Below are 25143 nucleotides of genomic sequence, written 5' to 3'. Positions count from 1 at the left end.
AGTAGTGAAGTAAGCAGTGATATATGCATTCAAAACTATAGAATAAATAAACTAGGTACCATAATGCATTTAAACTATAAAATAAATTAAACAGGAATTGACAGAGAAATATGTCCGGTTCGGGCTCCATTAGCAACTGTAATTAATTATGCATATCTACTTAATTTGTACAAAATACAGTATTATCATTTATTCAGACTTCAATTCCATGATAGAAAATAGGGTGAGGGGTTCTTACTTGATTTGACACTGAAAACTAGATTTTCACTGTGCATACGAGTGGTCCTTAGGTTCCCTGAATTTTTTCTCGGAAATTGAAACGCACTTGCGGTACCTACACATGTTCCAAATAACTCAAAAATCAGACACAAGGCCTACTCGGTCAATTTAAGAATTCCGGCACGGCAGCTCTGTCGTGCTCCGGTGGCGGCGATCCGCCTCGGGTTAGCTGTTTTCGGTCGTTTTCGACCGAAAATAGCCAAACTTGCATCGATTCATGTGAGAAAACACACTTCAGGCCCTCGGTGGGCCGAAAAAATACAGAAAATCGAAACTTACTAGCGGTGGGGCTCTCCGGTGCGGTGGCTCCTCCGGCTCACGTCGCGGTTGGGTGTTTTGCTCTGGTCAACCTGTAGAGGAGGAAACAGTGATCACAATGGTAGAAAAATTACATCGAACGGGAATCAGGAAGGGCCTCATCGGAGGCAAAAATCGAGACACCCCACCGCGGTGCCGCTAGGCTTCGACGACATTTTCCTGCTAATTGGTCGGTGCTTTCGCTCCGATTTGGCCATAGGTGGGTTTAGAATCAAATTCTGAGCAAAAGGTAGAATTTTTACCTCGTTTGGCGGCCGAAAATTGCTCCGGTACGGCGGCGGGTGATGGCGGTCGGCTCCCCGGTGGTTGGGCTGTCTTCTCCGACGAGGGGCTCTGGCGGCTAGGGTTAGGGTTTGGGTGCAAATGAGATTATTTATACCCATCTGCTTTTTATTTGAGTCGTCCATCATTTTTAATCTGGACCATCCGATCACGATTAAGTAGGAAATAAATCTGAATCATCTATCGCGATTCAATTTGGGCTGTCCGTGCGCGATGCAATCTGGGCCGTCCGTGCGCGTTTTTGATCTGGGCCGTCCGTGCACGCGGGAACGGATCTCAACTGTTCGATTGCGCGTACGCAGATCGCCCGCGTGGCTTCCCGCGTCACAACTTTTTTAAATTACGTTTTGACCCCTGATTTTCGATTTTTCTTTCAAAAATACCCACAGAACTCAAATTTTCACCTATTTTTTTCAAAATTATTTTCTATTAAATCCCTAAATAATTTTTACCTTTTATTATTATTATTATTATTATTTTCATTAAAATAAATTAAACTAAATTAAATTCAATATAAAATTACATAAATAATAATTATATTTATATAATAATAACAATAATAAAAATAAAATAAAATAAAAAGGTTGTGATGTTACAGATTACATCTCTAACTTATTTTTTCTTAAATAATTTAATAAAATAAAATTAATTTAATTTAAAAATTATTTTTAGTTATATTTATAAATATCAAAATTAATCCTGAACTAAATTCTGGACCCGAATATTATAAATAAGGCTGCCCACCAAATAGCCCGATCTGCATGCTTGTAACGCAATTTTCAAGTATGAGATAATTTACCTCCAAATGTTGCATTATTTATATGATTTGAAATGAAAGTTTGTCATTTAAAAAAAAGTTAATTATTTGGATCGTAAAACTTTTCAAAATACTACTCAGTGTACCTTATCCATTAACGACCAACACCATAATGCATATTAATATATATATATATATGTTATCTTAGTATTAAACTTTTTTTAAAAAAATATTATATAAATTTTTTTAACATACTGTGATTATTTCAAATAAGAGAAAGTAATTAGATAATACTTAATTTAATTATTATAATTTTAATATATACTAATAAAATAAACACTTACCTTCCTGAATCAAATAGGAGTTAATTATTATTAGCGTAAAATATACCTATAAAATGATAAAAAAATAATATTAAAACTCGCGACGTCTAAGTATACCATATAAGTTTTAATGATTAATTATCATATTGCTGGTTCGTAGATTGAATTATATAATAATATTAATAAATATCTCATAGAAAAAGCCTGATTAAATTTTACTATCAAAAGAAATGCAAATAACTCTTCTATATTTAGTTAAAACATTTTTATATATTCATGTAGTTGTCCGTTCAAAATTTCTATAGTCTAGAAGGCCGTAAGTATAAAAAATTATAATAATATTTTTTTTAATTTGATTAATCTTAGTTTAATTTTATCATTTTCTTTATGATTTACTATATTGAGATTTGTTTTTTTAAATTATTATAAAAAATTATTTTTTAAACTATCAAAATTTAATATTTGAGTATTATTACACATATTGATCTATTAATTAAGTAATCAAAAAAATTAAAAAATATAAATTTATATTATAATTTGAAATAAAAATATAATTAATTTCCAATTTAGCTAAAAGGAATTATACGCTGCAAATCTTTTAATTAACAATTTAATCACTAGTTGCTGAGAAGAAACAATTTTATGTAGACACATCAAAATAAAATTTTATATAGATTTCTACGTAAATGTATATTTCTTTTATATTTAAAAAATTAAGTCTGAGTATTAATTTATTATAATTAATGAAATATAACTACCATGTGTATTTATGATAATTTGTTAAAACATAATTTAATTTGGTAATTACAATTTCATCAATACATTATTAAATTTAATTTTAAATAATTAAATTAATATTATAAATTCGTTATTAATATTTTTTAATATATTTATAAAATAATAAATGTACGAAGGTTTGACCCGCACGTGTCTATGAACATTAATGCACAATGAATAGATTGTTTGTTAAGGAGCAACGGTGTTTGTCATTCGCCTCATCCTTAAAGTGAGACAAACAAGAGTAGTGCCGGATGTAGGAGTTTCCATTAGGGTGCAAAAGAATTATTATTAAAAACAAAAAAGAAAATTAACTATTTTAACTTTATTTAAAATCCTAATTAGAGATGAATTGAAAAGAAATTGAAAATTATAAATTTTCTTTTTTATTTTATTTAAAGTTATATATATTTAATTAAAAGAGATAGTCATATAATCGATAATTATTTAATTTAAAAGAAATTTTATTATTCTGTAATTTTTTTATTATATTATCTATACTATTTCATAATATATGTAATTAATGTAAAAAGTCACAGTCTCAATTAAAATTAAAGAGTACGAGCATAGCATTAATTAGAGACACTTTACAAATAGATAAGCTTTTCCTTTTAAAGCCTATATATACATAACAAAATTTTTAAGTTTTTGGGTATAATTACAATAAAGTTTATTAAAATTTTACAATATATATGACATAATTCTTGATTAATGTTTGATTAATATGGCTAATAGGAGAGAGTTATATTGCAGTACAACATAGTTTCTTATAATGATGCTAAATAAAGAAATAAAAATTATTGTTTGAGAAAGTTTTATTGATTTAGATGAAAATTTAATTACAAAATGACCCTGTTAATTTTTGTTACTCATTTAATCAAATAGGTACACACATATATATATATATATTTACACACGTTAAACATAATATATATATATATATAATAAATTGATTTTTTTTTTTTTGAAAATAAGTTCTTTGCATTAATTAGGACATCAATACAGTAATGTCAAATAGTTTTGCCTATCGCATGAGCTATCTTATTATATTGTCTTCTCATTCACTCATTTATTTAATCAAGTAGGTAGACATATATATTTACACACGTTAAACAATGTGTGTATATATATATATATATTAAATTGGAACTTTGTTTGAAATAAGTTACTGCATTAATTAGGCATCAATACAACAATGTATGGGATAATTCTTTCCCAAACACGAAATTCTGGGTAAAGACAAATAGCTTTGGTTATCACATGAGCTACCTTGTTACATTGTCTTCTCACCCACTTGAATGAAATCTTTGGTCTCGACATCAACATTGATCTATAGTCCGTTACGATGAAACCATGTTCAGACTCATCTTCCTCCCGAGCTGTCAGTGTATTATAGACTCTCTAAGCATCTATCTCTACAGTTCCTAGCCCCTGAATACGTGCGTGTATGTATTCCAAAGTTCTTCAACATCCCAACAATTCAACAACGTGCGTCGAGTGGCAACCCTTCAGGCGGCCAGAGAATGCGACAACTACATTGTCCGTAGAATCACGTATAACTCCGTCATACCCGACCTCATATTCTGCCCTCCAGAAGCTAGCATCAATATTACATTTCAAGAAACCTGTCTTAGGTGCTTGCCGTATTTGCACTTCCATTGCATCCTTTTCCTGTTGAGTACTTACTCGGGCATGGACTGCCTTAGCTTGCCTCCATTCCTCCAGAAACTACCGCAACAGTAGGACTGATGTCTTATCAGCAAAGATCTTTCCAGACCACACGAGCTCGTTTCTCTCAAGTTATAGTTTCCACAAACAACAGAGAGCTGCTTCCACCTCCTGCTTCGGTCATGATCTAGTCAGCTGTTCCCCCCACTTAAATATATCCGTAACATCATCCTTCATTCTCTGCATACTCAACAGGTCCCAGCACCCTTTGGTTTTTTCACATTAAAATAATATGTCTGATTGTTTCCTCCCTCCTACACTATTAAATTCATACTTAAAAATTTAATATTTGTTAATAAAGTTTTGAATTATTTTATTTATTTTAAATCGCTCAATGTTTTTTTATTTATTAATAAAAAAATTAAAGTTGACTAGCTTATATTTAGTGTAATAACCTCAAAAATTCAAAACGAAATATATAATAACTTAAGTGTAGAAGCGAAATAAGATATTAAAGTTTATATTCCTTACATAATAATTTAAAAGTATTTAACAGTATTACAGAATTAATTTTTTGAAAGAAACACGAAAAATAAAGTAATAAATAAAAAATAGAAAATATTTAATATCTACTCGCACTTTTCTTGCGGATTGGGCTCTGGAACCTAGTTCTCTTGATCTAAAATAGTTAAATAAAAGATGAGTTATACTACCTATTAAGGATATCACATTATATCACCAGCACAGAAACAAAAGTTGGTATAAAATTGAAAACCACTAATGGAGCATTAAGTTTAAACTAATACATTTATCAATCATAAAACCATTTACCGTTCACTTATCATAGTGAAATTTGTGAAAAACAACCTATAGAGACAATAATACCATACAGATCATAACTTCATAAATAATCAGTGACATAAAACATATCATAAATCCATATCCATTATCAATAAATCAAATCATAATTGTTTCCATTTTCACCAGCCTACTAGTATCCATAGGGGTTCATAGGGATGTCCTCGCTACACGTGAATCCTTTCCTTCAACAATCTCAATTACATGACCGTCCCTATACCTCGTCCGGTATGAGCACCAAAACATTAAATCTCAATACTCCGTCCGGTATGAGGGTGAAGCAGGCCATCCCCATACTCCGTCCGGTATGAGTACCGAACTTCCAAGTCTCTATACCCCGTCCAGTATGAGACAACATTCACGATATAATTCCCTATGTACCCGGTCCGTCCACCATCTTTTAGGATATCTAGTAAAACTGTCGTTCCATCTGTTTATTTGATCATACAACTTTTTCTTTTTTTAGCCTAGTCTCCATTACCCAATCAAATATAATCATATAAACAAATAAACATGCATCATGTAATGCAATCATATCTCAAATCCTAATCAAACAGTAGTCACGTAAAACAGCAATACATGCATTCAAACCATAAAATAGAATAATCAGATACTATCATATTTTTAAACTGTAAAATAAATCAATAGAGAATAATTTTCGGCTCGGATTTCATTAGCAATCCGTAATTAATTATACACAATTATTTAATTTGTACAAAATACCATATTATTATTTATTTAGATTTCAATTCTATGATAGAAAATATGGTAAGAGATCCTTACTCGATTTGATGCCGAAAAGTTAAACGGTTTACTGCACCTACAGGCGGTCCTTGGGTTCCCTAAATTTTTTTTCAGGAACTGAAACGCACTTATATTACCTATAAATGTTCTAAATAAGCTCAAAATCAGTCTCAAGACCCACTCAACCAATTTCAAAAATCCAGCACGGCAGCTCCGTCGTGCTCTGACGACCTACTCAATTCAAAGTATCTAAACATTATCTAATCAATTTTAATTTGTTATTAAATATAAAACATTAAAAATTAAATTATAATAAAATATATTATGAATTAAATTGTAATAAATATGATCGATTGCGTTGAGATTAATTGACCCAACCTTTTGCACCAAACCAACAATGGGCTCATCTTATAAGCCAAGGCCTAGTTGAGGAGGAAGATAAATGAAGAGTTAGTTAGTAGTCACCTACTCAATTCAAAGTTTCACGTATGTTTGATAGTTATTGTTTATTTTTTCATAAAAGTATATCAAACAAAATATAATATAATTTTTTTTTGGGTGACATTAACAATTTTATCTGAGTTCAAATTAAATTAATTTTTTAATTAAAATTTTATATTTTTAAAAAATATTCTTCCGAAATGATTTACAATTTCATTTTGTAAGAAAAGCATTGTTTCAACTCTAATATAGTTCTATAATTAAGTGAATTTTTATGGGTAATATTGTTTGCACAATAAATTTTAATAGATCATCAAGAGTGAAATATTCACTAATGATATAGCATGTTTAATTAATCAGAATTTTTTAATAAATAAATATCATAATGTATTAACAATAATATAACACCTAAGTTATATTTGGTTCTATAAAATTTTGGATTCAAACTTTTAAATAATGAAATTATAAAATAAAAATTTTACATTAGTTAATTATATCTTAAATTTTACATTGTGGTCAAATATCATCTTTGCCTTTTTTTAAAAAAAAAAATTATTATTACCAATTATTTTATTATTAAACCAAAAAATTTCCAATCTTTGATCAAATTGATAATAGAATTGGTCAACGAGAATCCCAAGTTCAATAATTCTACTATATGACCTACACATGACCGACCGAATCTCATGCGAAGGGTGGACAAGTGTTGATTAAACATGTATCAGTCAGTAACTTTTTGTATATATAGACATGCATATACGTACATACATATATATATATATATATAAATACATTTATGATTGACCGTACTGGTCTGTCGGTTCACCCACCACCGTTCTCGTGACTCTGAGCCTCTTTTTATGGGAGGAATCCTATCTCCCCTCTTTTGTATCCATCTCTATATTCCTTTTTCAGGTTTCTGATACAGTCACCATATAGGAAACATTTTTTCCATGCAACCACTCTCTTGTGCAGACACGTGGATGGTGTCTGCTGCCTCTCCTCAGCGGTCGCTTTTGCTTTGATTGCTTATTTGAAAAGTCTCTATTCTTTAGGGTTGATCTGTTCACCTGTCACTCCCGTGCCCTCGCCCCTCGATGATGGTGGTTTTCTTTTCTTTTCTTTTTTTGTTTTTTCTTTTTCTTCTCTCTCTCTGACTCTCTCTTTCTAATGTTTTTGGCTGCTATACAAAAATTAAACGTATTTTAATTATGTTTCTAACTATTAAATCATTTTAATAATAAACTATGCTAATTAAACCATTTATTAAGATGAATTATAAATAATAAATTAAAATTTTGTATGATTTAGATTTTTAAAATTTAAGATGTATTATTGTTATTATTTTTTTTCTTTTTTTTTTTTTTAAAAAAAAAAAAAGAGATTGTGGTAGAGCCTTGGGTTTCAACTTAAAGCTTATCGGTTAAGCTCATTTATGGCCATCGATTTTGACAAAACCAACATAAATAAATTAAAGAGCTGTTACAGGCTCATGTCCTCCACTAACAATATATGTTAGAAAAATGAACTACAAAGTTAACTGATGTCAATTTCTGGCCACTAATTTCATCAAAATTCAATTTATAGCCACCGGAAACGCGGTAGGGCAAGTGGGCTCAAGATGGATTCCAAAGCTAAGAGGCCTATTGGCTGGACAACCATGCTGCTCTGCTGCTAGTAAACATATGGTAAAATTCTCCAAGGAACAAGTCTGCGGTACTCCTTCCAAATTTCTCTGTACTTCTCCGCACAGCGAGCTTCGTCTCTTCGTTCTCTCCATATCAACAGAATAAGAAGATAGATAGGGTAGAAGTAAGGAACTGGGGAGCTGCAAAGAAAGAGGACTTCCAAGAATGATATTTGTGTGATCCTTAAGTGCATAGCTTGTTCTGCGTAAGGTCTAGGGAATTAGAGGGTACCTTATTCCACAAGGCAAACTGAAGGAGAGAGCTAGCAGCAGGTCCCCGAGGTAGTTACAGTGCCGCGCAATTCCCCTTCAATGAAAAAAAAAACCATAATGTTAAACAGTAGCCTGCAAATGAAGCATAAAGAATAATGTCTATGCCAGCATCAAGGAGACAGGCCCAATAGTTCTTAACCAAATTGGGAGTAGCATCATAGCCTTAGGATAGGAATTTGGCACTTGGGATCATATTAATCAAATTTTACATCTATATTTTTTAAACAGAAAATGCAGAATTTAGGATTATGCTAATTGTGCAAAGATGAAGGGAATCATAAGAGATTCAAATCTCACCAATAACCAGATGCAAGCAACTTTCCTCCAACAACCTTTGGAGGTTTGCCCCATATAAGTGCTTTTGGATTTTTCTTGAACAAATGTTTCTGTTTATTAGCTCCTCTAAAAACCATGTATCTGCCAGGTTTTGTTGTCAATGGTTAATTCATGTTTAACTTAAAACAGGCAAGTAACAGTTGTACAATGTCATAAAATTTACCCAATTAGAAAGACAAAGCAATTTGCTATCGATGCAACCGTCGTCAGCTCCACCTTGTTTCCTAAAAGCCACCAACCCTAATGCAAATAATAAAGAAAATCCCAAATTAATCAATAATAGGATAATCTCCGTAATTACAGGTGTAATTAATAAATTTGCAGCCAGGGTTCTGCCAAGTCGATGACTACTAATCTTCACAAAATCACTTTGATTCAACAAAATAACACCTATTACAAGGAAGCTCAATGTATTGCGAAAAAACACTAACCAAAAAACCTCCGTTCCATAGTCAATTTTATTATCATTATTATTATTATTTTTGTAAATTAGAAAGAAAAAAGAAAGTACGAGACATTTGATAAGTTGGTCATTTTCTCGGGAATTTCTATGGAAGCCGTAAAATATGAAGCATATAGAACAGTCCAAACAGGTTTTGACGTAATTAATTATATGATGAGCTGTCAAAAGAATACATTGGCATTTCAAAACTAAAAGATCTCCTTAAGGAGGGGGAGGATCTACCAACAACAAACCAACTTGTGAGAGCATCCACCAAAAAAAAGCTCCAATTGATTAATATACATGCAAAAAAAGTTGGAGTTGTAAAAAAGTTGGACTTTTGTGGTTTAAAATCTATAACACGGTAAAGGAACCGGTGGTCGTGCATAGTTTCCCGACCATGAGAAGGTCAAGAGAATTTCATTGAATCTAAGAACAGTCAAGACATGGTTATCACTCAAGTACGGTAAAAACTAAAAACTTAGAATTATGCACTGCAGTTAAGTAGAAAATTCCTTCATTTTATAAGACTTTAGGAATCTGTCTAATATCATATAATTTAGACATGCTTGCAATCAGTTTGTTGTCATGCAGTGATCTGAGCATAACAATAATGTAAAGGCATTCATTTCAACATCATTACGGTCAATGGTTACATGCCTGGATGCTAAAAGTGAAAGGAATCCACACTAGATCTCCAAACACCAACATGAAACCTAATCTTTCTGCAATTATGTCCCATCTGCAAAATCCAACCAGATCAAAATCGAGTCAGATATGTAAATCTAGTCTGAGAAGGGATGGCAAAATTGAAATCTCAATAGGTACGAGAACGCAAAGTGAACAAGCATTTTAAGAATAAGAAACTATAAATGCATGGACAGTATCTCAGATTTGACTAGAAGTGTCAGTCAATGTGCTGGCTAAATCTAACACCAGATACAGGAAATCCTAGACCTTGGAAAAATTAATTAGTATTCAACAATCAACCCAAGCTAAGAGAAATTTTACTCAAGTTTAATTTAAAAAGATGGCTATATTCAACCTGCGTTTCTTTATGTAGCTTGACTGCAGCTTGGTTCAGTTCATCTTAAGGAGCATATACAATATGAACTCGTCGAATTGGGTGCTTTATTTTCAGATGGAAGCATCACCTATATCTCTTCAAATACTTCAAAAAAACTCTACCTCCACCTCACCAAAAAGAGAGGCATCATAATTATAAAATGGTATCATTAGCATTGATGCACACTCACAATGCTCCTTCAAGAACCTCATGTCTGTTGAAACCTAAGATTCCCTTATCTTGCCTGATCTATAGTTTCATCTTCAGAAAATTTTCTTTCTATCTATTTTAGTAATTTCAAAGACAGAAACATTGTCCAAGCACAATCTGAGCAACTAATGACTGAGATCTCAGGCAAAAACTTGAGCAGGCTGGTTTCCTTTGGCCTTAATTGGCTAATTCCTTCAATGCTGAAAGCAATGTCAAGTGAACTTCATGCATTAATTACATTATGTGGTCTGGTACAGGTACCAATAATAAAACAGTATCCCATGATTCATGGGAGAGAAAGTCTTGCCACATCATTTCCTTGAAAACCAATATATCATGTTTGCAACAAGTAGCTTCTATAAGGCCAAGATTCAGAATGCTACAAAAAATGTTCAAGATGTAGGCTTAGACTTCTGCTTTGATGTCTGTCAAGCTTAAACAAATGCAAAACTATGCACACTTTTGGCAGATCCTGCGCAATATCAGCCAGGCTCAATGCTTCTTTTCTTTTTTTCCTGAATATGTATGTCTTTGTCATTTTTACATTTATAGCACATGATCCCTGTGATTCATATTCTATCTTAGGTTCCCATGAAGTTTTTGGATAGGAATGCAAGTCAGCCTTTATCAATACATAAAGTCAATAAAGACTTGGACCAGAGCGTCCCGTAAGGATAAGTATCACCAATTGTATGTACAGATCACTGAATCAAATCTAGCATGATATTGTCATATGAAAAAAAAGCATCCTTTGAGAAGCTAGGATAAACAAGTTTGATCCCTTGCTGGGGAGAGAGAGAAGTAGTTTACTTACGTAGAGGTCATGTACTCCTCGTGAGCGAAGTAATCCAGGACATAGAGCTGGGAATAAAATTTAGGCAAAAGAAATATTCAGCAATTGCATGTAATGTATAACAAGATAAAAAGAAAAAGCTATCATTTACTAAAACCAGATTACCGCACAGAATATTTGGTAAAGAATCATCGACTGGCTTAAGGAGCCACCTTGAACACTTTTTGCTAAAATTGACAGGTTGATAAGCAGCCATCCCATCATTCCAGCTCTAACAAAGAAAAATCTAAAAGAATTTTCCATAGTTATCAGAAAATAGTGTATCCATAATGGTGATCATGTTCCCATTAGTTTATTATTCTTTTTGTTTACCCCTTAAAGGGCTGTTCTGAAGGCTTGAACATAAATGTGGTTGACACACACAAAAGGGAAGCAGGACTTGGTTAAGCTCAGTTGATATGTTAACCATTTAATTTAAAGTTGATAATCATCAGTACTCACTGGTGCAGAACAAAAAGAAGTGGAGTGGAATATTTTCCATGTTAGAAAATATTTTCATAATCAGTATATGACATTTTCTAAATTATATGTTAGATTAATAAATTTTGAGTTGGATAAGGTAGGCCAGATTGAATTGTCTCTCCAGTCTAATAGTTGTCCTTTTCTTGGTTCTCCTCTTTTCCTGCTCTATCTCCTGCTCCCTTTTATTTCAGTTTTCCCTTGGTTTTGTTCTATCTTTCTGTCTTTCTCTATCCAGTCACTCTGCAATTGTTTTTTCTGCCCTTAGTCTAATGCTTCTTTGCATTCCTCCTCAATTACTCTACTTTCCCTAGCCCATAAATCCTCTGAATTCTATCTTGTCCTACATCACTTGGTACCAGACCCCGGTTGTCCTGCATTGATTAGAATTAGAGCCAGGTTGTTCTACATCATTCCTGCATTATCAGAATACTAATATATATATATATATATATATATATATATCTACGGGTCATACTTATAAGCTACACAGCTAATGTGCAGAGAAATGGAATAATTTATTACATACTTCACAAAGGTCCAGAAAAGAAAGGCGAGACCACTTACTTGAGATCAATGCCCATAAAACAAGGATTGAGTTGTATCCCAAACCACCTAAAGATAAAAGGGTAAGCATATTGATTATTGGAAGGAAGAAAAAACACAAGTGTGAATCATTCCTTTTCCAGGAAAAATGTTGAAAATGTACTTAAAAGAATTGAATCTTTCACTATGAACACTCCATTTTTGAGGGAAATGAAAGTAGTGAAGAACACGTGTTGGGTGCAAAAAATTTGATAAAGTGATTCAACAGCTAGCAACTAGCCAGGCTCCTCAGAAATCCTTTTTTCACTACTCTGTCTTCTAAAATTAGCTGACACTTCATATTGGTTATCTAAGAGACTAATTTTACAGGACTAAGCAGGAGAATATCCATTTCTCTACCACTTAAGATTGGGATACATATGAAAAATACCAATCATCTATCAGGTTTCCTGTTAAATGAGGCTTCAGAGAGGAACTTTGACTGGAGGACTTGCAACCAGCAATATAGAGCATCAATGTTGCCTGACATTAAAGAAAGAAAAGAGTCAAATGGAAAAAGTCAAGAAAATTTTGGAGGAAATTAACATAATAAAATCAATAGCATGTGAGGTAAAGTCAACTTATTACAACCAACCAGTGATTGGAGAAGAGTGGAGATCAGATCTAATGCTCTTAACATCTTATACTTAGAAAATCAGGAAAATGTAAATGAAACATATTCTCAAAGAAGGAAAGAAGTGCACCAGAATGATAAAACTGCTCAAGATAAGCTTTTGGCTCAAATAAAAACAAAAGAGAGGGGGGGGGCTTCCTTTAATTATCAAATAGCCAGCATTGGTCTCAGACAGCTATACACTGTATAATTTCAGTGGTTGAACCAGATAAAAGGGGCCCCGACCCCCAAAGAAGAAAGGGGAAAAAGTAGAAATTCAAATGGAGTTCCATTTTTGCCACAAAGGATCTCCATAGAAATCAAACCAATGCCCCACATCATTTTGGTATAATATTCTGGTTGGTCTTTTCATTCTAAAATGGAAATCTCAGTTTCTAATTATCCATGTTGATTTTGTGCGTCGATGGAGGTAATCCAATGTCATAACCAAACAAGGAAGATAAAGACAATGTTTGTGATAGTTCGCCCTGGACGAATATGCCAAGAAATATTAGAGCATGCATTCAAGAAGATAATCGTGATTTTAGAGCAAAGAGTTAGAACCATAGTTAGAAAACAGAAAATCACTTCCTTAAAACTTCTAAAAGGCAAAATTCCACTGCTATTTACCAGAAAACTGAATAAAAAAGTTGTTGACAGCAGCTCAAGCCCTCTATCTGCTATCATCTGCAAACATGATCAAGCTGTCAAACATACACAGGCACATTCAGTTGCACACACAAGCTACCAACAGATATTAAGTTTTCTACCATTAACATCTCCTTGAATGTGTATTTTACAACTGTTTTGACCATCTCTTTAACAAATGCAACCTGGGAATAGCAAACATCAAATGTTGCAGTATCATGCCTAAGTTGAGCTCAAGCTATCTTATCATGCAAGGCAAGGAACCCACCCCGAGTAGTTCATATTGCAAGTTAGTGCACTGTTCATGGTGATGTCAAAAGGGCTTAATTCTATTTATCCAACATCTTCAGCATGTTTTCAATGCTTAAATTAACAGTAAAACATACTGAGGCTCACTCATTTTGAGTTTCAATACAACCCCTCTGTAATATACAGTATACTAAATTTCAGAAATATACTGTAAACCGCACCCATCCAATTTATTCTGAGCCTAATGCGTACCTCATCTCAACTAAGCTAACTTTCCAAGTAATTGAAATTTAGCAAGATGAACCACTTCACTCTGCGTACTAGAAATAATTCCCCTGCAAGGCTGCAACTTGCAGTGACAAAATCAAATATATATTCTCCTAAGTACTAGTTTAAAAGAGAAGTTTATTTTTTTGTTCCTATCTTCACAAAACTCAAATTATTTATGACTCATTTAGTGCACTTACTACTCCATTCTAACTAACGTAACCTGTTAACCTTCATATTAGTCTTAACCTAAAGAATTAGTGCATAATTTTATATTGCATTTCAACCTCACCCACACCTTGAATTCCTTAAGATAAAAACTTTTCCACTTCAATTTTTGAAATATAGAGTAGGATTAAGATCAAACACTGAAATCACATTCTAATTCTAGTAGTAAAGGGTAATATCAAAACCAGAGGTAAGAATTAAATGGAAAGGAAAAATGGAGTGAGAACTGAACAACACGGAACCTTAATGCTAAATAAAAGTGAACTTAGAGAACTAAGATTTATCAATAAATTCCAAAAAAAAGGAATATTGTTCCAAACGTACATAAATTAGTAAAAAAGAAAAGCACTGCGTACTTACAGCAGGCGATATGAAATCCATCTTAGCACCGACCCCGAGAAGCGTAACCAGCAATAGAAGTGAAACCAATCCTACCCAAAACGAGGAAGAAGTACTAGAGTTTATAAATAGCATGCTATTTGAAGCTCAATATTTACAGTACACAAAACACCAGATGTATACACATCAAAACACGCACTAACCATTACAGCGATAACGAAGGCGAGTGCCATCGGACAAGAGAACCCCGGGGACAATTTTACCCGGTAGAATAGATCCAACGATCGCCAAATAAGTGAAGAACACAGCTAATATAGCTACCTAGTACATTGAAATGACAGACAAGATTTCAAGAAAGAAAATGAAAAACAAATCAATTGTCAAAATGAGGATCGACGGGATTGAGCCCATTCAGAGATTTCGCTTGGGAAGAAGATGTCAACTGAGACGGAAGCTCTTGGCTGACAAAAAGCTATTCAATAACCCACAAAATGAAGCAGAATAAATTCTTACAGAGTTCCAAGTAGGCACTAAGGCGTGTAGAAGAAAATCTAGATCCATTCTATCTTTATGCGAGTCACTTTGTAACATTCAATCGATTCTGATTGGAGACTGGATGCAGTAATGGTCCCAGTCTCTCTCTAGCTGCTCTCTGCTTCACTTTCTCCACGCTGTTAACAGAGCAGCAGCGCTTAAAATATCTTTCAATTTTACAACAGCAGGAATGCTTTGGCTTTCCCTTTTACTCCGTGGTCGCCATTGTTGGTTTTACTGTTAAGCTTAACATTTTCACAATCTCTCAAGCTTCTATACAGTACCTAAAAGGCAATTATTAGTTTTTTTCGTTCTTAAAAAATCATACTTCAGAAAAGAAAAAAATATTAATATTTGAGACCCATTTACTTTTTGGGCCGAGGCCCATAAACCATGTTTCCTTCCAGGGCCATTTCTTTGTTCACCAAATTTTACTGACCCAAACGTCCGCCAAGGGCCACGCAGCAGATGCCGCCGAAGGCGTCTCAAATGTTGCGGCTCAGCGCATATTTCCCCTTATATACTGTCTCCAGCCCTAGTATCATTCGATCACTGACTCACTCTCAGAAAGGAATATAGAAAAGCCCTAGCTTGTCAGTCAGCTTAATTTCTCAGTACGATAATGGAGTTTTGGGGTAATATTCTTGCTCTTTGTTCCTTATTTTTCGTCTTCGTCACTTTACTAGGACTCTTTGTACGCTATGATCTTTACATTTCGTCCCTCTTGTGTTCACTATCTCTGGTGCTTTTTCGAAAATGCACGGAAAATAGTTGTTAATTATATATGACTTTCTGCAAATGATCATCATCTTTCTCTGTTTATATGTATAAATACTGTCTGTGGATATGGAAGAAAAGAGTGCCGGCTGTGTTGTATGAGAGTTTACTTCTAGGCAGCACGGAGTTTCGAGTAAAATTATTACCGAACATTTTTCTGAATATCGATTGTTTTTTCTCTTCCAAGCCTCCGTAACTTTGTTAGCATGACGTTAGCGCACTGTTCTAAGCACCTTGTTTGTCTGGGACTGTCAATTGTTTTTGTTTCCATGGATATTGTAATCCTTATGGAAGATGTTTGGCTGTTATTGATCCAATTCTAACTTTTTTTCATTATATTATGTGATAATGTAAGGTTTGGAAGTGAAAAACGGAGCGTCTGTTAAAGTTGAGCCTGGAGATGACAAGATCTTGCATGTTTCCCAGGTCATATTTGATGGCTAATCTTTTGAATTTGGTTTACATCCGGGTATTCCCGTAAGTGTTTGAATGCTATTGTTTGTTGAAGTGCGGTTCTTCAATGATGCAGGCTTCCCTTGGTGAGGTCAAGAAGGAGAAAGGAAGTGATCCTGTTTACTTGTATCTGAAAGTCAAAAATCAGAAGTTTGTGCTTGCAACACTTTCTCATGAGAAATTTCCTCAGGTGAATTTGGATGTGGTATTTCATGAAGAATTTGAGCTTTCTCATAGCTTCAAAAGTGGAAGTGTCTATTTTACTGGATATAAAGTTGAAGCGCCTGAAGGATATCCTTGATCGTCATCTATTTGTATTTTGTTGTGCTACTTTTACCAGCTTATTTTTAGTCTAATTATGGAAATCATATTGTTATTCTCTGATATCTCCTTGACTGCAATTTTTCCTGCCATCTCCACTTCTGAGTCTGATTATGACAGTGAAGAGGATCAAGAAATTCCACAACTCACTATTGAAAATGGTAGCAACACTTTCATCTTTCTCTTTCTCTGGGTTCTTTGGTGCATCTGGTTTTTAAAACTACTCCTGAATATGCAGTAAAAGTTGAGTCAAAAGCTATTAAAGCAGAGCCTGGTGCCGAGAAGCCTAGTGCTGCAAAATCTGATAATGCAAAGAAGCATGTGAATTTCAAGGAACCCCCTAAAGATGCTAAACCAAAGAAGGAGGAAGATGATAGTGATGACGATGACTCATCTTCCGAAGAGTCCAGCGATGAAGAAAAATTGGTATTTTTCTTTATTTTGTGCATTGAATATCTAACTTGTCTCTATGTGTATTGGGAATGGAATCTTCCTTTCATATTTTTTCTTGTAAAACTGAGGATAGATTCTGTACGTATAGATATATAACTTATATTTTATTTCAAGACAAGTGAGTTTTCCTCTTAACATTAGAGAAGGTTTTGGTACACATTCTGTTAGTGACTCATTTTATTTCAGGATAATTGAGAGTTTCTCTTTATAATTGTGAGGTTTTTGGTTCATGTTCCGTTGGAGAGCTAATCATTAATGTTAATAAACAATGTGGTAAAGAAACTGCTATAGCCTTGTAGCTCAAATGGATCTCAATTATGAGATATTGTTAGTGAGTTCGACCCACATTTGTATCAACCAACAATAAAGATGTGGAAAAACTAGACATTGTTGCATACTGCTGATATGGAACAAGAAGACCCTAGAATTTAAATATTTAATATTTTTTTTTAAATAAAAGAGATAAAATATATTTACCAAGGTACCAAGGGAGTACCAACTGTGTACAAAATAGTTACAAATCTATCAAGTGGATTAGGACGAGACCTAAGTCTTTCCATTCTTTCACATCATGACCTAATAAGATAGATTCAAAAGTATGAAACCATTTACTTCAAATGTTTACAATATCAGTTTCAATGCTCTCAAAAGCCCTCCATTTCTTTCCTTCCACACAACCTAAAAAATGGTAAGTGGAATAAGGAATCTATGTCTATTCTTTTTACAATGACCCGCCCATGCCCAAAGTTCCTCACTAACTTTATCGGCTCTAACCCAAAACAAACCCAAGAGCTCATAAACCATAGCCCAACTGTTGTTAATCACAGGACAGTCTAGTAATAAACGGTAACATGATTCCTCATCAGTTTTGCAAAAATAACATCTATTCGCCATAATGTTTCCTTTTCTTTTTAACATATCAATAGTTAATATGCTGCTTCTCGCCACCTCCCAAGTAAAAAACGTCACTCTAGGAGGCGCTTTCACTTTCCATTTAAGCTTGAAAGGTGCAGTCATGTTCTGAACATCACTCCTTTTGCTCAAGCTGCAGTAGAACAACTTAACCGAAAAATCTCCATTCTTATTCAGCTTCCATATCCTCTCATCATTGTTTCCATTCAGCTTAATTTTATCTAAACAGAACAAAAGGTTGATGTATTCCTCGATCTCCCAGTCTTGTAGATTCCTCCTAACATTAACACACCATGTTCTATCACCCTCACCACCCCCAAAAAACTTCTCCACCTTCGCCTCCTTATCACTAGCAATCACAAAAATCCCGGGAAATCTGTCTTTAACTTTGAACTCCCCCACTCCCTTGTCATACCAGAAATTAATCACCTCCCCCTTCCCCACCTTCTACCCAACATAGCTCATAAAATTTTTCCTGCCATCCCTTATTCTTCTCCACAGAGTCTTGCCATGCGGTTTAAACCTCTCTCTTCTCCCCCTCTCTTTCTCCCAATCCCCCCACCTCGCCACAATCACCCTCCTCCACAACCTGTCCTTCTCGTTGAGAAATCTCCATAACCACTTCCCATGAAGAGCTTTGTTCATATCCGTAATGGATCTTAATCCCAAACCCCCCTCTCCCACTCCTTTCTTAACCTCCTCCCATATAATAAGATGATATTTTATGTCTCCAACCTCATCACTCCATAGAAATCTACATCGGATTTTTTCAAGTTTAATCGCAATGCTTGCCGGAATGCTCCCCGATGACTTCCCCAAGCATCTTAGACATCCTTCTTGCTAACATTTTAGATATAAGCTTATAAATGCTGCCAACAAGACTAATAGGTTTGAAATTTTTAATATTTTTAGCACCGACTACCTTCGGGATAATATTTTTAGCCCACCTCATATCCTTTACAACTGTATTTTTCATCATCCTACATAACCAGAATTTTCCCAGCCGACCCCATAGCAGGCACAAACAGTCCACCTTTTTAGCACCCCACAAACTACTGATAACCCCACTGCTAATCTCTTCCATTTTGGTTTCTTGTAGACAGACAATTTCCGGTTTCCATCTCCTCAGACACCCCTTTATAATTCCTCTCTTTTTCCTGTCATTTACCCCCCTCACATTCCATGATATTGTTTTTTCAATCATAAGATACACCTAATAGACTGACTCACCTCCCCTCCTTCTACATTTTTTACCCTCCTCCTTGAGTGACCACTCCAATCTTCCCCTTTTTTCTTTCATATTTTCTCTCCCCCTCTACCACCTTATATCTATTTTCTATTTCCTCCAGCAAACTAAACACCCACTGTTCAAACCCATCAAAAGACATGCCAAATAACTTACCTTTAAGAAGTTTTTTTAACCCATATGGAATATTGTTCCTTTAGGGTTTCCTCCGCTTCCTCGCCCAACCTTAGTGGACTTTCACACCAAATGGGAGTTACATCCAGCGCTGCATCCTCCTCGTACCCAAGAATCGTCTTCCCATCAACTTGCGTAACATTCACCAAAGCCATGGAAAACGCCTTATCCATACGCGTATGCCCATCAATGTCACTCATCTCCTCTATCTCAAAGCCCTCCTCAGATATCACGGAATCGACATACATACCTCCGTCAATATCAGCTTCTGCACCTTCCTCATCCCCCAAACACCCCATTGAGACGTCCATCCTTACACTTTCGGGAACCGTAACCTCACTCTCCTTACACAACGCAATATCATCCGTTTCGACACCCCTCACTCTCCCTTAAACTTTTCTTTTAATCAATTAATGGGCATGTCGAGTTGAGCGGATTTGGGTTGCCAGAGTTTCCTAATCCGCTTCCTTTGACTGGGCTCCGGTTGATCAACTCACTTTTCTTTTTCAACCCGTGAAAATTTCATATTATTTATCCTTCTCGGCCCATTATACATGGGTCAAAAAGATGGGTCCACCCGAGACAGCCCCGAAACATAGTTTGCCCTACCCGACCACCTTTCTCCTCTTGCTTTCTCACCACCTCCGCAAAGGTCGCCCTGTTCCTTTCCAGCCGAACACTCCACTCCGCCATACAATCTGGGCATCTTATCACCCATTTAGCCAAACTGGAGAAACTAGCTCGATATCCACCACCACATGGATAGCTTCCATAAACTGCCACCAGCCATCTACTTTATCTCCCTCCGAAAGAGTGATTCTATTTAAATTTCTACTCGCCACCTCCTTGTCTTCCGAGAATACCAAAAATTTACCTTGCTTGTTGTTTCCCAGAGACATACGAAGTGTTCTCCAACTGCTTTGGCGATATCTTTCCCATACACTTTTCTCCCACCTGAACTCCCTAAAGCTCTGGAGCAACCACTTCAAATCTTCCTTCTGGGAAAATTACGATTTACAATAACCCCAACCATTCTCGTACACTCTCACCCCGTTCCCTTCCCCTACCACGTCGAAGGATTTCTTTTCCACTACTAGAAACTGCCTCAGTCCCACTGGCATTTCAGCCAGCAGGGCTGAACACCAGAAGCCAAGTAAAAACTATTACTGAGAGAAAGAGAGAAAGAGGGGTTCGAGAGCTCTCTTTCAGTTAAGGAATCAAATTATTGAATTGATTGTTCTAAAATATCCGTGTAAATATTTAATATTATTGGATATTTTTGTAAGTATAATTTTTATGAATAGTTTACACGATTTAACTTATGTAGAAACTAGTAGAAGTAAAGTATAGTATTCTATTTTTTATCTAGTTTCAATTCGTACTTTTTATTGTTTTGTGTAGTTATGATAGGCTATATAAATATCCTGCGGATAGATTCGTGGTTCATAATTATTAGACACTGCTTATGAATAAAAACTATTGATTTTCAGTCATTTGATTAAGTGCCTAAATAACTTTATGATTGTGGTTGTTGCCAATCACGTGATTGTGGATGTGATTTATCTTTTTTCTTTCTTTAATTTTCCTATCTCTCTAAGTCTTATTCCTTTGCTTCATTAATTTGATATGGAGTTAGAATTGATCTCAACATTTGCAAATCCAAAAAATTGCTAAAACACTACAACCCAAAATCGGAAGACCAATAAATTGTTGATGAGAGAATACCGAAAACCAGTGATGGTCCACCTCAACCCCCGGTCCTTACTGAGAAGTGTTTGGCACCATCAATCTCAGAGATGTCCGACTGGTGTCGCCACCGAATCGAACCCTCTAAATACACGGGAATAAGCGTCCCCACCAAATTTAAGCCTCTAAATACACTGGAGTAAGCCTTGCTTTTTGGAATGAGCCGTTCTCAATTTCATAAGCAACCACAGTTGCTAGATCCAAAATTAGGGGTTCAAGATAGTACCTTTTTGGAATATTGACGTACGTTGAAAGACCGAGGGGAGCTGCCGCATGACCCTCACATGCCGGTCATTGGATCTGAGTTTTGACAATCTGAAGCTCTCTGTTGATTGATTCAAACTAGTTTGACTTAATCTGGTTTGGTTACTCTGATTTACCCACCTTTAGGTTAGCTATTGATCAATCTTGAGGTTTTTTGGTGTCATGGTGTGTCCTTTCACTTTTGAGGTTAATTTGACCGATTTTGTTCTCTTTGCTTAGATTGATTATTTGGGCAGAGGAATTAATATTTATTCATTCTTTGAGCTAAATGTTGATCAACCTGTCGAGCAATCAAATATTGATGTGAAACTTGAACTTGCTTACCGCATATGTAAGCAAACTAGCATAACTAAAACTTGAACTTGCTTACTGCATATGTAAGCAAACTAGCATAGCTACACCAGATAATGCGCAGATGAGAAAGGTTTTGGAGCTACTTGTTTCTACATTTAAAATATTAGATGGCAGAACAAGGCAATTGCATGTCAGAAAGATCTTAATTTTAAATGGTTGCAAGACTTAAGACTATATTTAGTGGTATTAATTAATTATAAAGTATAGAAACGTTCAAGCACTTTGTACAATAGATCTGACCTCAAACAAAGGATGTTTCCTCTTACATTCATGCAGTTTTGATCAATCTTTTAGAAGAAAGTGATTGCATCTCTGGAGAGTTGCTTTCTACAACTCTACATAGTGTTCAAAGATATGATGACAGTTTTTGCTACTCCCGATGGGTTACTGGCGAGAACTCTCAAACGTTGTGTAACTAACCTTAAACCTCCCATTGCAGTCAGTAAATTGTCAGATATTACCTGCCATGATTAAGGTAATGCAACGCCCAGCACATGCGATGATCTATCTCTTCCTATGGAGAAAGATGATATGACTACTATTGACCATCCGAGTAAGAACAATTTAATAGATCAAGTAATCAAGGAAATTATTGTTGATCATCCAGCTAATGGGAGAAAATTAGTAGATGAGATTGAGGAGATTAGAAATTGAGTAATGTAGTGATGGATCATTTGATTCAGTAGTACCAATGGTATTTTTGTGGTTGAGGATGGATAATTTCTATTTGATTTAAAGAATAAAGAGGCCCATGTGACCCATCAATTCCTTACAACAAATGGGAAACTTTGGTAATTCTTCCTTTTATGGATTTTGTCAGTCTAATTGGGAGTACTACTTCTAAATCCTTGTTTTTAGAAGCATTCTAATTTTCTTATGATGATCTTGTTTGCAAATTTCAATTCTTTGGAAGACATGTCCAAGCTTTCACTTTCTTGCTATTTCAACATTTCAAAACTTGAGATTGAGATTAAGATTTTGCTAAGTGGGGGAAATTATGCCGAACAAGATGATTCTAGAATTTATATATTTTAATATCATGGAATATTTATATAATTATAATCATTATATACTGTTTAGGGTATTTAGTTTATTTAGAAACTATTACACATAGGCTCATTATTATTAGTTTAGTATTTTATTTCTTATTTAGTTAGAAGACTTAATTTGTTTTTTTCTTTTCTATTTAAAGATTCTAGTCATAGTAAGCTTACGTGGACAAACTATAAATACTGGAATGGATTACTACACATACTGATTATGAATGAAAATTATTAATTTCTGTTCATTGAATTGAGGACCCAATAACCCTGCAGTTATATTTGTTCCAATTCCTATGATTGTGAATTGGATTTATCTTTTCTTATCTTTTAATTTCCTACTTATCTAAACCTTCTGTTGTTTCACAGCAACTTGTTTTAATGCTTCTGGATTCTACTTTTTTTAAAATTCTCTTTTAAGTGCATGCATTGACTTCATCTATGGTAGGTTAATAGCCACTTCAGAGTTATTCTTGAATTTATTTGTTACCAAAAAATAACGGTTCATGATTTACCTTCTTTTTTGTCATTTTTCCCAGTTCCCTTTTCTTCAGAAATATCTTCTGTTTTCCTTGTTTTGTGTGAATTATTTGATATCAATCTGCTTCTATGCATTATACCCAGTTCTGAAGACTGCAAATCTGGTTATTGTTTGACTTACTAAACATAGTTGTTAATCATGTCTCTTCTGTGTTGTTGACCTAAGTCTTGCTAGTTATTAGCAATTGAACAACTTATCTAATTCAACTCTTGAGTTCCATGACAAATTGAGAGCAACCATAAACGTTTTAGATTTTTCATGGGTTTGGATGATTCAGGTTCCGGGGGTTAATGGGGAGGATGAAAGCAGTGATGACGACGAAAGTGATGAAGAAGATGATGACAGTGATGAGGATGATACTTCTGATGATGAAACTCCAAAGAAGGTATATGCAGCCATAATCAGTTTATCTCTTCTGTCAATGGCCTGCAAATTTTCCTTGTAATGATTTCTATAAAATCACTAACTAGTTTGGTTTCTCTCTGGTTTAAAAGCCTGAACCAAGCAAGAAGAGACCTGCAGAATCAGCTCTGAAGACACCTGTATCTGATAAGAAGGCAAAATTAGGCACAACCCAAAAATCTGGTGATTTTCAAACTTATGTTCTTGGAATGAGGTTTTTTATTTTATCATGCCTCAGAATATAACATTTTCATATTTGACTTTAATGTGACAATTAAAACTTGCATAGAGCTTATTTCAAAAGAAAAAACTTGCATAGAGCTGTTTATGAGTTGGTCTTGTGCATGACTGGGAGTATCAGATTTTTGTTTCTGATTCAGGCATTTCCAATAATATCTGCTTATTGTCTTTCTCTTCCTCTACTTCTTTAATGTTGTAGAAGGAACTCTGTGCTATGTGATCTTAGTTTTGTTTTGCTTATATGTCACTGATTCTTTGCTGAAATTTGTTGCATGTGGATGATTGCAAAAAAGCTGGTGGCCATGTTGCAACTCCTTACCCTTCAAAGCAGGGAGGGAAAAAACCTGGTAACTCTGAACAGACAAAGCAGCAGACAACTCCAAAATCAGCTGGATCTTATCCATGCAAATCTTGCAACCGTTCATTTACCTCTGAAACTGGGTTGCAGTCTCACACAAAGGCCAAGCATGGTACTGCAGCATAATCGGTTGCCCTCTGTCTAAATTTTGGTTACCTTGGTGATTTTTGTGAAGTAGAGCTGGAAGGAAAGATGGAAAATGTTCTAGATTTGAAGTAAACGGAAAGGATAGTGTAGCACATTATTCCTATCTATTTCTTTTTTTGGGAGGTAGGACGGTGTGTTTGTCTGATCCGAACTGTGTTGTCTGTCTAAGTAGTGTTTCACTGTTTTGTATGTTGAATGAGGCTGTTTGCTCTCTAATTCAGTGATGTGGATTCGGGCATTTGCAGGGATTTTTTTTTTTAAAAAAATCAATATTATGTTTGAAAGAAAAGAACTCTATAAATGTCTCGTTCAATTCTGAATTGATCTTTAATTTTTACTTTTATAGTGGCCTTAATGTGGGTAATTGATTGATTTGGACTCGGGCGGAGTTTATTGCCCCCTTAAAAATTAGAATGCCGGTGAAAGTGGGTGGTCCGTCAACTCCGTCCAAGACCATAACTTCTGTGCCATACGTACTG

At 34.7% G+C, this 25143-nt stretch overlaps 2 protein-coding genes across 2 annotated transcripts; one reads left to right on the top strand and one right to left on the bottom strand.

The window, feature by feature from the left end:
- Positions 1–7893: 7893 nt before the first annotated feature.
- Positions 7894–15491, bottom strand: FK (Ergosterol biosynthesis ERG4/ERG24 family). Its single transcript, XM_088210207.1, has 13 exons — positions 15216–15491; positions 14906–15023; positions 14724–14794; positions 13602–13658; positions 12750–12841; positions 12341–12388; positions 11420–11540; positions 11276–11322; positions 9846–9927; positions 8907–8983; positions 8705–8824; positions 8367–8441; positions 7894–8275 (listed from the first exon to the last, which is right to left on the bottom strand). The coding sequence occupies exons 1-13, from the start codon at positions 15291–15293 to the stop codon at positions 8122–8124; spliced, it is 1140 nt and encodes a 379-aa protein (XP_088066333.1). The 5' UTR covers positions 15294–15491; the 3' UTR covers positions 7894–8121.
- Positions 15492–15714: 223 nt separating this feature from the next.
- HD2C (histone deacetylase 2C) lies at positions 15715–24915 on the top strand. Its single transcript, XM_088210208.1, has 8 exons — positions 15715–15871; positions 16369–16439; positions 16543–16757; positions 16887–16948; positions 17026–17213; positions 23795–23902; positions 24012–24102; positions 24453–24915. The coding sequence occupies exons 1-8, from the start codon at positions 15859–15861 to the stop codon at positions 24641–24643; spliced, it is 939 nt and encodes a 312-aa protein (XP_088066334.1). The 5' UTR covers positions 15715–15858; the 3' UTR covers positions 24644–24915.
- Positions 24916–25143: the final 228 nt, after the last annotated feature.

This window comes from Carica papaya, chromosome 8, assembly GCF_054855325.1.
Source record: "Carica papaya isolate Zhongbai chromosome 8, ASM5485532v1, whole genome shotgun sequence".
Classification (NCBI taxonomy): Eukaryota; Viridiplantae; Streptophyta; class Magnoliopsida; order Brassicales; family Caricaceae; genus Carica; species Carica papaya.
The sequence above is the reverse complement of the archived record's forward strand: the minus strand, read 5'-3'. Positions and strand labels throughout refer to the sequence as shown.